Genomic DNA, 14,140 nt, shown 5'->3' with positions numbered 1-14,140 from the left:
AAGTATTAACTTGTCGAGGCATTATTGAGGTGTCAATACAGTTAACACAGTTTTGCAATTAAGTCCATGTCAACATCTTAGACCTGAGAAGTTTATTAGAAGGTTGATGCAGTTCATATCGGGATCGGTGTCACCCACTGATCTGCCCGGTATTTAATGTCAAATAAAAACTGACATTTGTGGAAACTGGAAGATTCAGAATCATTGGAATTCAAGATACATGAAGATGGTTCAGACTTTGTCATGGCTGCTTATAAATTAGGATGGATTATTTTTTGCTGAAAGGAAACCTAGTAACGTTTTTATAACATTTTTATGCAAACTATGAATGTGCTGTCAACATGTGGATTAATCGTTACCGTTATATTTGGGCCTTACAGTATTACGGTAGAGTAATTTTAGGCTCCTAGGCCTCGATTCTAAATTTATAATGGAGCTCCTAACTACTTTGTGCCATGTAGAAAAGTGGAATATGTTAAGAGTCAGATGAAGATATTGGGTCCTCTGCACACTCCATAGGTATGCTCAATGATGTTGTACAGTTACGATCCAGCACCCATAAAAATATGTCAGTTCTATGTATCAATCAAATTTTATATAGAATTATAAAGTGCTTTATAAGGAGTTGTTTCCAAAATTGTGCCATATTCCATCAGAGAAGGTTTTTTTCTATAAGAAAATTCTAGAATATGGTGTCATGCTGAAACAGCTTATGGTGGTACATATAGTGCCTATAGAAATCATGTAAAATAAAATAATCCTTTAATCCCATCATGGGGAAATTCAGTGTGTTAAAGCAACATGGATAATACAGCAATATAATTCAAGAAAGAACACATACAAGCACATAGCAGGAGTCACAGCAACTAAGAAAAAAAAGAAAGACTTCAGGATCATTTAGTTCTGTGTGCGGAGTGATCTTTGCTTAACCTGATGTTGATTATGTAGCCTGACCGCGGTAGCCATGTATGAGACCGTGACAGCACTGGGCAGTACTGTCAGTGACCGAATGCTTCACCCCAAGTGTAAGAAGGAGATCCTTCCTCCCAATCATGGTCAGGCTGTATAATCAACATCAGGCTAAGTGAAGGTCACTCCACACAGAGAACTAAATGCTAAATGTCACCCACCACCTGTACTGGGTCCAGGGGGCTCCCCATGGCCCTTCTACCCAGCCTGTCAAGTTGTCAAGTCTATTTCTGTCCCTGGCTGGTATGCTACTTCCCCAGCAGGCCACTTTGAAGAAGATGGCTAATGTTACCACAGAAATGAAAAAGGCCCCTGGACTCCAAAGCCCCTCAGCCTCCTGTGCAGGTAGAGTCTGCTGTGGCCCTTTCTGTGCAGCGCCTCCAGGTGATCAGCCCAGTCCAGCTTGTTATTGAGGAGCACACCCAGGTACTTATAGGTCTTGACTATCTCAATGTCCACCAGATTTGGAGCACATCTCTGCTTACTAAAGTCCCCGACCATCTCCTTTGTCTTCCCAGCATTAATCCTGAGGTGGTTCCGCTGCCACCATTCCACAAAGTCCTGGTTTAAGTCTCTGTAATCCCTGTCACCTCCGTCATCGGAGTACTTTAATAAGTAACAGCACCTAAAGTTGCACCTAAAGTCAGCAGTGTACAGTGTGAAGGGGCGAGAATTGTACCTTGTGATGCCCCTACAAACTTATTGTAGAGCTATGTCCAGCCAGAGTATTATTTTAAGAGCACCTGTCACCACTGACATGTCTATTTCAGTAAAGACTCACATTCCTCAAATACTAATAATTCTACTAATTCATACTAATAATGTTTTCATGTTTTACAATTCCTCCGTTTTTCCCTCCAGAATATTAAGAAATAGACAACTGGGAGTTACCATTCGCCTTGTCAGAGGGGTGTGTCTGTACACAGCCAGAAACTGGTAACACTGATTGGGCAACATCAGATTTCTTAGGGACACTCACCCATACCCATGTATTCATGTGTATTCAATTTCTATAAAACGATGTCACAGAATTGTCTAATAAAGAATGCAAATATTTACTAAAACAGACAAGTAAGAAGAGATGGCCAGTTTTCTTTGGCTTGGAAATTTGAACAGAATACAAGAAAACACTAAAAGTTATTTCCCATTATAAAATAATTAGGTTCACACTAGTGTTGGGGTTTCCACTCTTGGGGTCCGCCAGGTTTCCGCCTGAAAAATGCAGAGAGCAAGTCTTGCAAGTCCTTTCAAGTGGAATGGGAGATGGAATCACCCAACGCAGGTGTGATCGCAGCCTTATAATGTAAACTATAATATAAACCATATAACTAAGAACCATTTTTAGCCATTTTTTGACCAATAGATCAGATTTCTACCAATAAGAACAGATTGCTTTTCTTGGTAGTCATTGAAGATTTGGGTGACAACCACCAACTATCAGACCACCAGATACCTGGTTGCTTGTAAGGAGCTAAAAGAACTCAAGAATGGTTGAAGAAATACTCACACAAAAATGTTTGTTCTTTGGCATGTTAGAAAGGTACATAATGTAAATTGTAGCGAAGGTAACCAGCAACTGGATTTGTGAGTTATCAGCTCCATCTGGAAACACTGGGGCTTACAGAGGAGATTTAGTTTAGAAAGGAGTCAGTAGTGGGGGGCAGGTCCTCTGGGGGGCTTCTCCCCTCTATTTGTCTTTCCCTATCATCGCAGACAGACTCCACTTTCTCCGACCCCTGTTTATTTTTTAACTAAGTGTGAAATTCTTCAGCATTTCGGAGTACAACATGGCTGCCATGTAACCTGGGTCCCTGGTGGGATATTGCGCTGCTCGTGGTTTGGGCACCTGACACATGACCAACAATGAGCTTAGTAATTGACACAACATACGTGTAGCCAGGAAGTTTGTCTCAATTTATCAAACACTGTGCAACTTTCATAAATTTGGTGCAGAATAAAACAAAACTGACTTCAACAATTCCCTGTATGATAAATCTTCCCTTAATACAAGTCTGGATGCATTGCTCAGAAAATCACACAGATAGCTCAGACAAAATTGAAATGATATGATGATAGAATCAATAAATCTTCTGGGCACTGACGCCATATCCGTACTACGGTGGTGTTTCAGAAAAGTATGGCGATATATATATGATATGTATAGAGAGAGAGAAAGAGAGACACCAAACTTAGACTCTAGCATTAAAGACCATAATTCACTATGTGTACATTACCATTTTGTTCATCTTCTAGGGGGGTAGAGAGGGTCTTTTTAGAATTATCTCCACTTTGAACTAAAAAAAATAAAATAAAAAAAAAAATAAAATAAAAGAGAAATTCAATAAGAGTTAAATCAACACAGAGTAATACGTCTATATATAAATCATCACTATCTTTTTCAACAAACTTTGCATAGAATAAGTATAGCAGCTAGTTATAACCCAGCAGTTCAGGGAGAACAGGGAGATAAAGCCTGCTGAAGGGAAACAAGGGAAATAAGGGAGAAGTCATATAATGGCCAGAAATTGCATCATTTCCCATATTCCCTATTCATTTTTGCAAAGTTTGTTTAAAGGTTAGATAATAACCTTCACATCATGGGCATTACTAGGGCAAAAGATCCAGGATATAAACCCACCATCTTTTGTTTAGTTGTTACAATGATACAACATACAATGGATTACTGTATAGGAGCATTGGGGGTTATGGCACCCTGCTCACTGTTCTCCCTCTACACTAGAAGCTTAAGTGGGGTGCACTGAGAGGGCATTATACTATGTGGGGACTAGTGAGGGGGCATTATACAATGGGGTGAATTGAGATGGAATTATACTATGTGGGAGAAACCGAGGAGAAATTATACAAAGTGAGGCCACTATACTATGTGGAGGGCCCACTGAGGAAGCATTATGTGGTGTGTAGGGGCGCTAAGGGAGGGATTATACTGTGAGGGTCAATGAAAAGGCATGAGTGTGTTTGTGGGGCCACAAAGGGAGTGTTATGGGAGTGTGGGGGCCACTAAGACAGCATTATGCCGAGGTGGAGACAACCAATTGGAAATCATACTGTACTGTGGGGGCTCAGAAAAAGGGAGTATATTATATGTGGGGGCCACTTGGGAATTATTATACAATGTGGAAGGCACTGAGGGGTCAATGAGGAGGAAATTTTGGGTGTTTGCTATTGAGAATTTGATACATAGTGTATCCACTGCAATGCCCCACATAATCTACAGTAATACAGTATACTAAATTATATTCCTGAAAAGAATACCCAAATGCCCAAATATAGCACCTGAAGAGGATACTGAAATAGAAATCCTTTTCCATTTTTTTTATATTGATAGTTCATCTAGAGAATATGCCGGTGTTCAGACCAAGCCAAACACTAACATAGACTTTAATGGACATTACCTTGTGGCTCAGTGCTCATTTCCTCTCCATTTCTATTTTCTTTATCCATTGAAATGTCTTGATCTATTAAAGTGAAATGACATAATAGATGAAAACCTCTCCGCTTACCATTTGTATTGTTTGCACATTTATATATGACAGCCAAGTCCATTTAAAGCGAACCTGTCATCACTTTTATCTGTTCAAAGCCATGACAGCGCGAAATCCTGACAAGGGACCTCATTAGAGAGAGACGTTTTACTAGGAAACACTGGGGCTTACAGAGGAGATTTAGTTTAGAAAGGAGTCAGTAGTGGGGGGCAAGTCCTCTGGGGGGCTTCTCCCCTCTACTTGTCTTTCCCTATCATCGCAGGCAGACTCCACTGTCTCCGACCCCTGTTTATTTTTTAACTAAGTGTGAAATTCTTCAGCATTTCGGAGTACAACATGGCTGCCATGTAACCTGGGTCCCTGGTGGGATATTGCGCTGCTCGTGGTTTGGGCACCTCAAAGGTTTCCTGTAAGCAATGTTGCCCTTGTATGGTGATATGTCTTATGGAATCCAAAGTTTGGTTCTTCTTCATTTAGTAATCCAGTTGGTTCTATAATCTTTAGAATCACTGGCATGTCTTCTATGTAAATTAGGAAGGATTGTCTTACTGTAGCTCAAGTACAGTAGGTTTTCTTACATCTCCGACCACCAAAATCACCTATTTGCTTCTGCAGTGACATAAACATGACTTCTTTCTCTATCAAAGAGCAACTTTGCTGCTTAGAAAATCCACCTTCCATCCATATATGTAATGGTCATGGTCACGCGTGTACTCTCAACACAACGACCTGACAATTTCTATGTAACGGAGATGCTGGAACAGGTAAAAATGTACCCATGTATAGCACACCTCGGGAGCACCGATCAGGTCAGTTGCATACAGTTTAACTATTTTTGTCAGCAGTAAGATTGCACTTTGACATAAAAAGGTATTTACGATGCCACTAACAACTCCTACCACACCATAAGTGATCTGGATGGTGGTAGACTCCCCTTAACCTCATATCACTGTCTTTAATCTGCAGCGACACCATTTGATGTTCCATTAAGTCTCTTACAATCTAGCAGTAGCGGGTTCATTCTCTATCTGTCAGAGACAGTTTAAGATCCTGGGAAGAAAACAGAATTTATTACTGCTTTTGAGTTTATTACTTATTTAGGTTTGGTCTTCTCCTTGTAACACTGCACTATATAGTGAATCGAGGCTGTGAAACTACTGTGTCTATTGAAATCGAGTGACCTCCAAATGCTTCCCAATCTACCAAAGCTGCTGGTCCTATTAGACCCCGAGCAACTCTGCTACTTCTGTCTTCTGAGATGATGGGTTTCGCTGTAACTGGAACTCTTATACTTATCAACTCTTCTGCAATGTCGAAGAAGCTCCCAAAATAAGGTGAGACCTCCCAAACTCCTGGATGGGCTGGCAAATCTCCTGAGCAGTTCCCTATTAAACCTTATGTGACTGAAGTGATCGGCTCATGTCCATGCTCAAATCTCAAATAAGGTGCGAGTATGTCCCAAAGTGTGCGTGGACTTGAAGGCTGATAATAGGCGTGTATATTTATAATCAGTCCCATTACCTTGTGTCAATTTTTTGATCTGCTACTCATCCAACTTTAGCGCGCACACACACACACACACACACACACACACACACACACACATATATATATATATTCTTACCAGTTAAATACGCTTGCAATATACATCAGTGTTCATATGGCAGGTGCTCTCATTATACCAAAGGCTCGGTCTTATTACAAAGTTACTATAACAAGGCATACTATGGCACTCGTTTCCATATATATCATAAGTTAGACGTGTTGAAGTAGATCTAGTTTTTACCTTGAGATGCTTCTGCCATGTCCACATCTGCATTAGTGTGTACGGGGTCTTCAGCTTGTTCTAGGAACAAAAATAATATCCATAATACCAAAATATCACATATCTTACAACATAATTTAATAGAACGTCAAAGAAGCGTAGTTGACTGTCAATTGTTCTCAGACCCCTCACACGCATGGCACATGATGGTCAACTCTGAAGTATAGGTTGAAGAAGTATAGGTTGAAGATTGCTAAACTCCTCCTCCTTTGTGTCTCCCTGCTTTGTATGAGTCTCTATTTTTCCTGCCAAAACGATGAAATCCATAATGCATAATCCATAACCATATTATAAGCCAGTGGTAGCCAATGGTTGTATAATGGAACTGGAAATGTGACCTCCATTACAAACGGAAGCTGCAACATTAGTGTGGACATGGCCGTTTTCATCATGGATAGGAGGTCTGAATATAATAATATTGCATGTTCTGGACATTCCCTCACATAAAACTATATTATAACTGTGATAAAAGTATTCAGAATGCGGAATAAAGTGTCCAATGGAGTCCGCGGCAAATAATGATGAAAGAATCAAAATCTTTATGCCTCAGCATATCACACATAACCAGGTATCACAGAACCAGGCCAAGACTGGAACTAATAAAACAGCCATAGTACTGTACATGAGTAACTCCAATCCACACACACATAGTTCTAGTTCAAGATTATCTCATGTCCCCAGCTTGACATCTTTCTAAATCATGGTCCCCAACATGATTTAACATCTCCAACATGGCTCCCCCTCTCATTCCAGGTCCCAAGTATGGTATCCCTTTAAATAATTTTCCTTACATGGTCTCTAGCATGGCTCTCCCTCCCATTTCCAGTTCCTAGCATGGCTCCCCTTTTCATTTACCCCACCATTACTTGAAGACATTTCAAAGGTCAAAACCAGACCTTTAAAGCCCACCTTGGAACACTCCAAGAATACCCCTTTTGGTGTGGGGAATGCATAAAACGCATCCCATCAAGTTCCTGGGATTGTCCAGTTGGTATGTAGGCTGGGCACCTCTACATGGACTATGATAGACTCCCTTGTGTGATATTGGTCATTTTTCTCCTCGACGTCCCTACAGTCCAGTGATTGGGGGGCAGCACAGAGCTGCATCCATATTAGTCTCACACTGTATGTAAGGTCAATATGGGGTCTATTCAGAGTATAAAATTTGCTTGAAAAAGATATAGAGTATAGAGTATAGGGAGGAAAATCAGTCTGTAAGGGGGATGGGGGTGAAAGTGGTGGTCTTCTGGAGAGGTTGTGTATATATAATCTATATATGATATATATATATATATATATATATATATATATATATATATATATATAGACAAACACATCTACTTTAAATTATATTATATATAATATGTAAATATGTCATATACTGTATATACACAAACTAGTATCCTAGTATCTACCTTATCTATGTAGACAGCCACAATGTGTGATATATAATACATCATAAATAACATCATATAAATAACTGTAGACACAACCATCACACCGAGTTTCGGCGTCTATAGTAAATGACAGATAACAATCCCGGTACCGCCGCTGTAAGCATTTTGTGGGATGATTTCGCTGAATATTGAAAGTAAAATTTTAGACTTATGCATCCAATTGTATTGTCATAAAATCTGCTGTGGAAACATTAAAATAAAAATCCATTGCTCCAGCGAATATTATTAAATTGACACATAAATAATAAATACGACAGTCTTCAAATGAAAACGTCGAATGTCTGGTGCTAAGCAAAAATAATACTTTGTTTAAGGAACTACACAAAAGTAATTTGCAACGGCTGTCAACAATATTACGCTTACATATATCAATAAGGGAGATAAAATGTTTTATTAAAAAACACAAAAAACCGCTCCCTGTCATTCTCTAGCTCCATCCCAGTGGCGAAGTGAAGGGCTCCATTATGCCGCTGATGGCGTACAGCGCCGGCCTTTTTATTTACAGATAAATATTTGATGAAAGGTTCTGCTTTTAATAGATATCTTATTCATGAGCGATCAGAATAGATGTCGCTAAAAGCGCCGCGTCTCCAGGATATCCAAACAACAGCAAATATAAACTTTCATGGATTTCGTTATGTTCAAACCCAAATTTGGCCGTCTCATCACTAATTTAGACACAATTGGATTGATTGAAGGTTGTAGTCTTTGCTTCATTGGTTTTGTGTAATTTCCAGCGCTACTTAACATCTTTATAGAGATTGACTGAGTAGTTACTATGTTATTCAGAATACGGAGCGCCAACACAATCATATCAATTAGCATCGTGACTGCAGGCAAACAAAGCGAAACAGAAGGCTGACCAGCGTTATGGAGGATCTGCAAAATGTACTTACAACTCCGCAACTGTTATGTTCAGGCTCAGATACCTGGGGGCATGTAAATATTGTGCCAGGCTCTGGACTAGTGTGATGGTTCATGATACTCTTCACACATTTGCATCACTGTGACATGAGTAAAATAAGCAAAAAGTAGAAACCAGAAATGGGAGACGGTGGCATAATCTGCAGTTCCTCAGCTCCAATACCTCCTCTTCTTACACCAGACCACCACAACATGGCGACAGAACATGTGGAGTCAGCTGTTTCATTGGCCATTTTCCAATGAGGGAAGAGGAGGAGACGCATCAGAAGTAGAGATGAGCGAACACTGTTCGGAACAGCCGTTCCGAACAGCACGCTCCCATAGAAATGAATGGACGTAGCCAGCACGCGAGGGGTTAAGTGACCGGCCGCCGGCAAAGTGTACGTGCCAGCTGCTTCCATTCATTTCTATGGGAGCATGCTGTTCGGAACGGCTGATCCGAACAGTGTTCGCTCATCTCTAGTCAGAAGCGGAGGCGGTGCTGGAGCCTATGACAAGCCTGTGCTTTGAACACAGGGGGAACGCGCCCTGTGCTCTCTGAAGACCAAGAAAGAAGACAAAACTCAAAAATGGTGGCGCGGACCTGAAAAATAAAAGTAAAGGATATCCCGACGTGTTTTTAGTTAAATATCAATTTTTATATTTTTTTTTTATTGACAAAATTCTTTTAAAGGGGATTTCAGATCCCAAATTGATTTTTTTGTTATCATGATGCCTGTCCTATGTGATCTGGAGGGGTCCAACACCCCGGGGTATCCCTTTGTATGGGTGCGCGCCTCTTGCGTTGGTCAGATAAGGGCTCAGCAGCAGTTACCTCCACTAACCGCTGGAGCGTGTTTTCAATAAAGCGTGTTTCTACAAGTCGGACTTAGCACTGTTGGGTGCACAGATCCAGTCACGGATTAAGGTCATCAGTATCAGTCCAACCCCAAATTTGGCACAGTACAACTGAAGGAACCCTACTTCTATTCAAGTTAATGGGAGTGGGGCTTCAGTTCCAGGTACCACCATTACAGCTTCCTGTCTGTACAATGTATTGGTGGTACCTGGAACTGCATTTGAACAGGGGGGGACAGCTGCTTCTTAAATATGATATAACTGACCAATGTGGGGTTTGGGTGTTTGATCCTGACCAACCTGAAACTAACGACCTATCCTAATAATAGGGCACTGGTAATATTGATTGTTCGTCATCATCAGTTGGACAGCTGCAATGGCTGCTCTCCAAAATCTGAAGTGTATGAGCGACTTTACGCAATAACTTTCGTAACAAGTGACATCTGTACTTTTTTAGTCTTGCAATGGGAATCTGATCTATATTCGAGCACATACATTATAGAGGCTATAAGCCCAATGCAAACAGAGGCTTACACACTAGATCAAGTATTTTTCTGTTCAATATATTAATGAAAACCAAAGCTTTTGTAGTGTTTTCCATCTCCAAAATGTTTTTCTAAATTTAAAAACGCTGTGAAATGGCTTCAATGTCAGATCTGCACAATGTAAATGGAAAACTTATAGCTCAGCACTCTTCTCTCAGTAATGGTATCTGACACTTTAAAACAAACTTCACTATGGCATCTTAAGTGTTGTGTTCCTTTACATTTCATACCTGATACATATCATATTCCAAGACATGCCGACTCACTGGAAATAAAGACATTTCTTGGTAACAGCCAGTCAGCGCAAGATCTTATGTAAAAAGTCGGGTCGCCCTCTCTATAGCAATCCCTTATATTCTAAATAGATTGTATAGGTCTTATCTTTTTTAGTAGAGTTTGAAAATTAAAATTGTTGATTTTTCTTTTCAAAAATTTGTTTTGATACCACAACACTAATGGATGTTAAACAGTACTTGTAATATACAAACTGTATATTGGGCCCCATCAGGTAAGATATATATATATATATATATATATATATATATATATATATATATATATATATATATATCATGGGACAGATTTGAAGGTTTGTACCAAATTTTAAACTGATCGTCTATCCAAAGGATTAAAGACTGATCAAGGGATCATGTTAACATGAATCCACGTTCCCCAGTATGAAAAAAGTGAACGTCCCCAAGGGGAGTGCCGAAGACAGCCAAGCAATGTAATCATCTTCTCTTCGCCAGTCCTATAAAAACAAATAGAATAGAAGTGTGCATGCTCGATCACAGAAGGGAACATGCAGCTCCCATTTTTGAGATTACTTGGGGGCCCCACTGTCTATTGTGTAGATAAGGCTAGGGTCATACTAGTGCTGTGTGAACAAACAGAGATTCTGTCCCCCATTCTGCTTAAAAAATTAGATTAAGGGTATATTGTCACTCCTTAAGGAGAGACCACCATGTAGGTGTGTGGAGTCTTATAAAGCCATTTTCGCACCACTGTGTGATTATTTAAGAAGAATATGCAAATGTGTTTCCCATGATGTAAATAGGAAACACAGCCTCAGTATGCTGCCCAGTATGGCAGAGGTGAGAGACTTCTAGACCAGATTAAGGGGATATTGTCACTCCTTAGGGAGAGACCACCATGTAGGTGTGTGGAGTCTCTCACCTCTGCCAAGTCAATTCTCCCTAGACTGTGCTGATGAGATCCAATCAGCTCGAAACGCCCATCCACAGTTGGGATGATACTCACTTGGCAAAATCCCACATCAATTCAATTAAAGGCTTGTTGGAAAGTCGAGCATGATGTTCAAGAGAGCTACTTCCAATAGAGGGCAGCATACTGAGGCAGTGTTTCCTATTTACATCCTGGGAAACACATTTGCATATTCTTCGTAAAAATTTTGAGAGAAAAGTCTTCCATGCAGGACTTTTCTCTTTGCATTTTTACGGGTGGAAACTGGGCATAAACCCAGTGGACCTCATTATAGTCAATGGGGTAACCACTTTTTTTTTATGTAGATGCACATTTTTTTTCCTATCATCATGCGTGTAGAATACACGCAAATCCACGCAAAAACGGGGAGAACATACAAACTCCTTGCAGATGTTGTTCCTGGCGGGATTCAAAACCATGACTCCTCCAGTCCTACAAGGCTGCAGTGCTAACCACTGAGCCACCGTGTTGCCCCCAGGTAACCGCTTTTTAAGCAAATTGGGTATCCATTTCTCAGGTCCCCCAACAAACCCAAAGAACGTAAACCCCAAATCTAGTGTGAACCTAGTGTATGTGGTAAGTTTCAAGTTTAGTACCATCCCTTTAATATACTACTATTGTATTACTACTCTTATATTTTACAAATCTTTATATATCTTCCATATTTTGTATCTTGAGTCACTACTAATATTCCACTGAATCTATCCCCGTGTCTTTCTGACATCTTATGACATGTAAGTCCTTTTAGAAATATCACTCAGGGGAAAACAAGTCGCGGAAAGTTTTTCGCGCACTCACATCTGACATGTAAGTTTACTAAGATTAAAGTCAAAAAGTGCTGATAAGGAATATTTAGCAAACAAACGCAGGAGCGGGGTAAAAGCTGCTCTAAGCATCCTGTCATATATACTAAATCTCCCATCTACTATACATCAAGAGCAAAGGAAATAAAATTCTTCATCATGCAAGGTAACAATAAGCCTGTCATAGTCTGTGAAGACAGATAAGATAATTCATGTGGTTTCTGGAGCAATAATATCTCAGGTTCACCATGAATGTCAAATAGCTCCTTATGATGTTCAACAGGAGAAGACAAAACCTGTTTTATGCAACATTAACGCAATCTTTTTGGGAATAATTAGCTAGAATAATAAAGATGATAATGATGAATACTATTTCTATATCTATTATACAGTCTGTTTTATTACCAGTCATTTTTACGCCATCATTGAATCCGTAAATCTGAATGTTTCAGCGATAGGTGACAAACGTTTCTCCACTTACGATTTCTTAAGAACAGAAATTCAGAATTGTACAATACTTTTAAAGCTGATAAAAAGTTTCAATAGCTGTGACCCTTTCTATAGGTTATAGATTAGGAAAAAAGTTTGGAATGGACCCCGATTGTGGTAGTTCTGCTTAACCACTTCAGTACCAGGCTATCTTCCCTGGTTCAGGATCACACACATTTTCAGTTTTTTTCATACATGCAGTTTTGAGGACTATTATATTTTTTTCCTTTGGGTTATTCAAATAATTTGTGTGTCTTTTTCAGTGATAAATAGTTATTATTTTTTTATGTTTTTTTTATTTTTTTTATTTTAGTATCCAAGAAAATGTGAACCAAAAAAAGGGGGGACATGTCTAGTTTTCCACATTTTTCATGTGTTCCTCAGCACGGGACTAGAACCTGTGACAGGGACGTGGTAAAGGGTGGGGGGATTATCTTATTATTATTATTAGAGATGAGCGAACAGTAAAATCTTCGATATTTGATATTCGTTTCGAGTAGCCGCTCAATATTCGACTACTCGAATCGAATATCAAACCCTATTATAGTCTATGGGGGGAAAATGCTCGTTTCAGGGGTAGGAAACATTCGATCAAATTATACTTACCAAGTCCACGAGTGAGGGTCGGGCTGGATCCTCCGAGAAGTCTTCTCCGTGCAGCTTCCCCGCTTACAATCAAAGCGGCCATTTTCTTGTAGCGCGGGCATGCGCAGTCGGCTCTGCCCAGGCCCGACGCCTGGAAGAGTGAATTCAGAGTCGGAAGACGCCGCGGGGAAGCTACACAGAGAAGACTTCTAAAGGTAGGAGAAGAACCAGCGTTGATTGGCCAACTGTATAGCATTCGACCAATCAATGCTGGTTCTGCATCGAACTTTTACATTTGAATAGCGAGTGGTACTCGATCGAGTACGAGTATTTCGAATACCGTTGTATTCGATCGAATACCTACTCATCTCTAATTATTATTATTAGAGATGAGCGAACACTAAAATGTTCGAGGTTCGAAATTCGATTCGAACAGCCGCTCACTGTTCGAGTGTTCGAATGGGTTTCGAACCCCATTATAGTCTATGGGGAACATAAACTCGTTAAGGGGGAAACCCAAATTCGTGTCTGGAGGGTCACCAAGTCCACTATGACACCCCAGGAAATGATACCAACACCCTGGAATGACACTGGGACAGCAGGGGAAGCATGTCTGGGGGCATAAAAGTCACTTTATTTCATGGAAATCCCTGTCAGTTTGCGATTTTCGCAAGCTAACTTTTCCCCATAGAAATGCATTGGCCAGTGCTGATTGGCCAGAGTACGGAACTCGACCAATCAGCGCTGGCTCTGCTGGAGGAGGCGGAGTCTAAGATCGCTCCACACCAGTCTCCATTCAGGTCCGACCTTAGACTCCGCCTCCTCCGGCAGAGCCAGCGCTGATTGGCCGAAGGCTGGCCAATGCATTCCTATGCGAATGCAGAGACTTAGCAGTGCTGAGTCAGTTTTGCTCAACTACACATCTGATGCACACTCGGCACTGCTACATCAGATGTAGCAATCTGATGTAGCAGAGCCG

At 40.4% G+C, this 14,140-nt stretch overlaps 1 protein-coding gene across 1 annotated transcript in view; it reads right to left on the bottom strand.

Annotated features, from left to right (window-relative positions):
- Window positions 1-14,140, bottom strand: part of MACROD2 (mono-ADP ribosylhydrolase 2) — a 1,460,592-nt gene that overhangs the window by 24,335 nt on the left and 1,422,117 nt on the right. Inside the window, exons 16-18 of the mRNA XM_075267382.1 lie at window positions 6,259-6,318; window positions 4,383-4,445; window positions 3,204-3,263 (exon numbers count right to left, since the gene is read on the bottom strand). Coding sequence (XP_075123483.1) covers window positions 3,204-3,263; window positions 4,383-4,445; window positions 6,259-6,318 — 183 coding nt within the window. The remainder of the gene's footprint in view (window positions 1-3,203; window positions 3,264-4,382; window positions 4,446-6,258; window positions 6,319-14,140) is intronic.

This window comes from Leptodactylus fuscus, chromosome 3, assembly GCF_031893055.1.
Source record: "Leptodactylus fuscus isolate aLepFus1 chromosome 3, aLepFus1.hap2, whole genome shotgun sequence".
Classification (NCBI taxonomy): Eukaryota; Metazoa; Chordata; class Amphibia; order Anura; family Leptodactylidae; genus Leptodactylus; species Leptodactylus fuscus.
The sequence above is the reverse complement of the archived record's forward strand: the minus strand, read 5'-3'. Positions and strand labels throughout refer to the sequence as shown.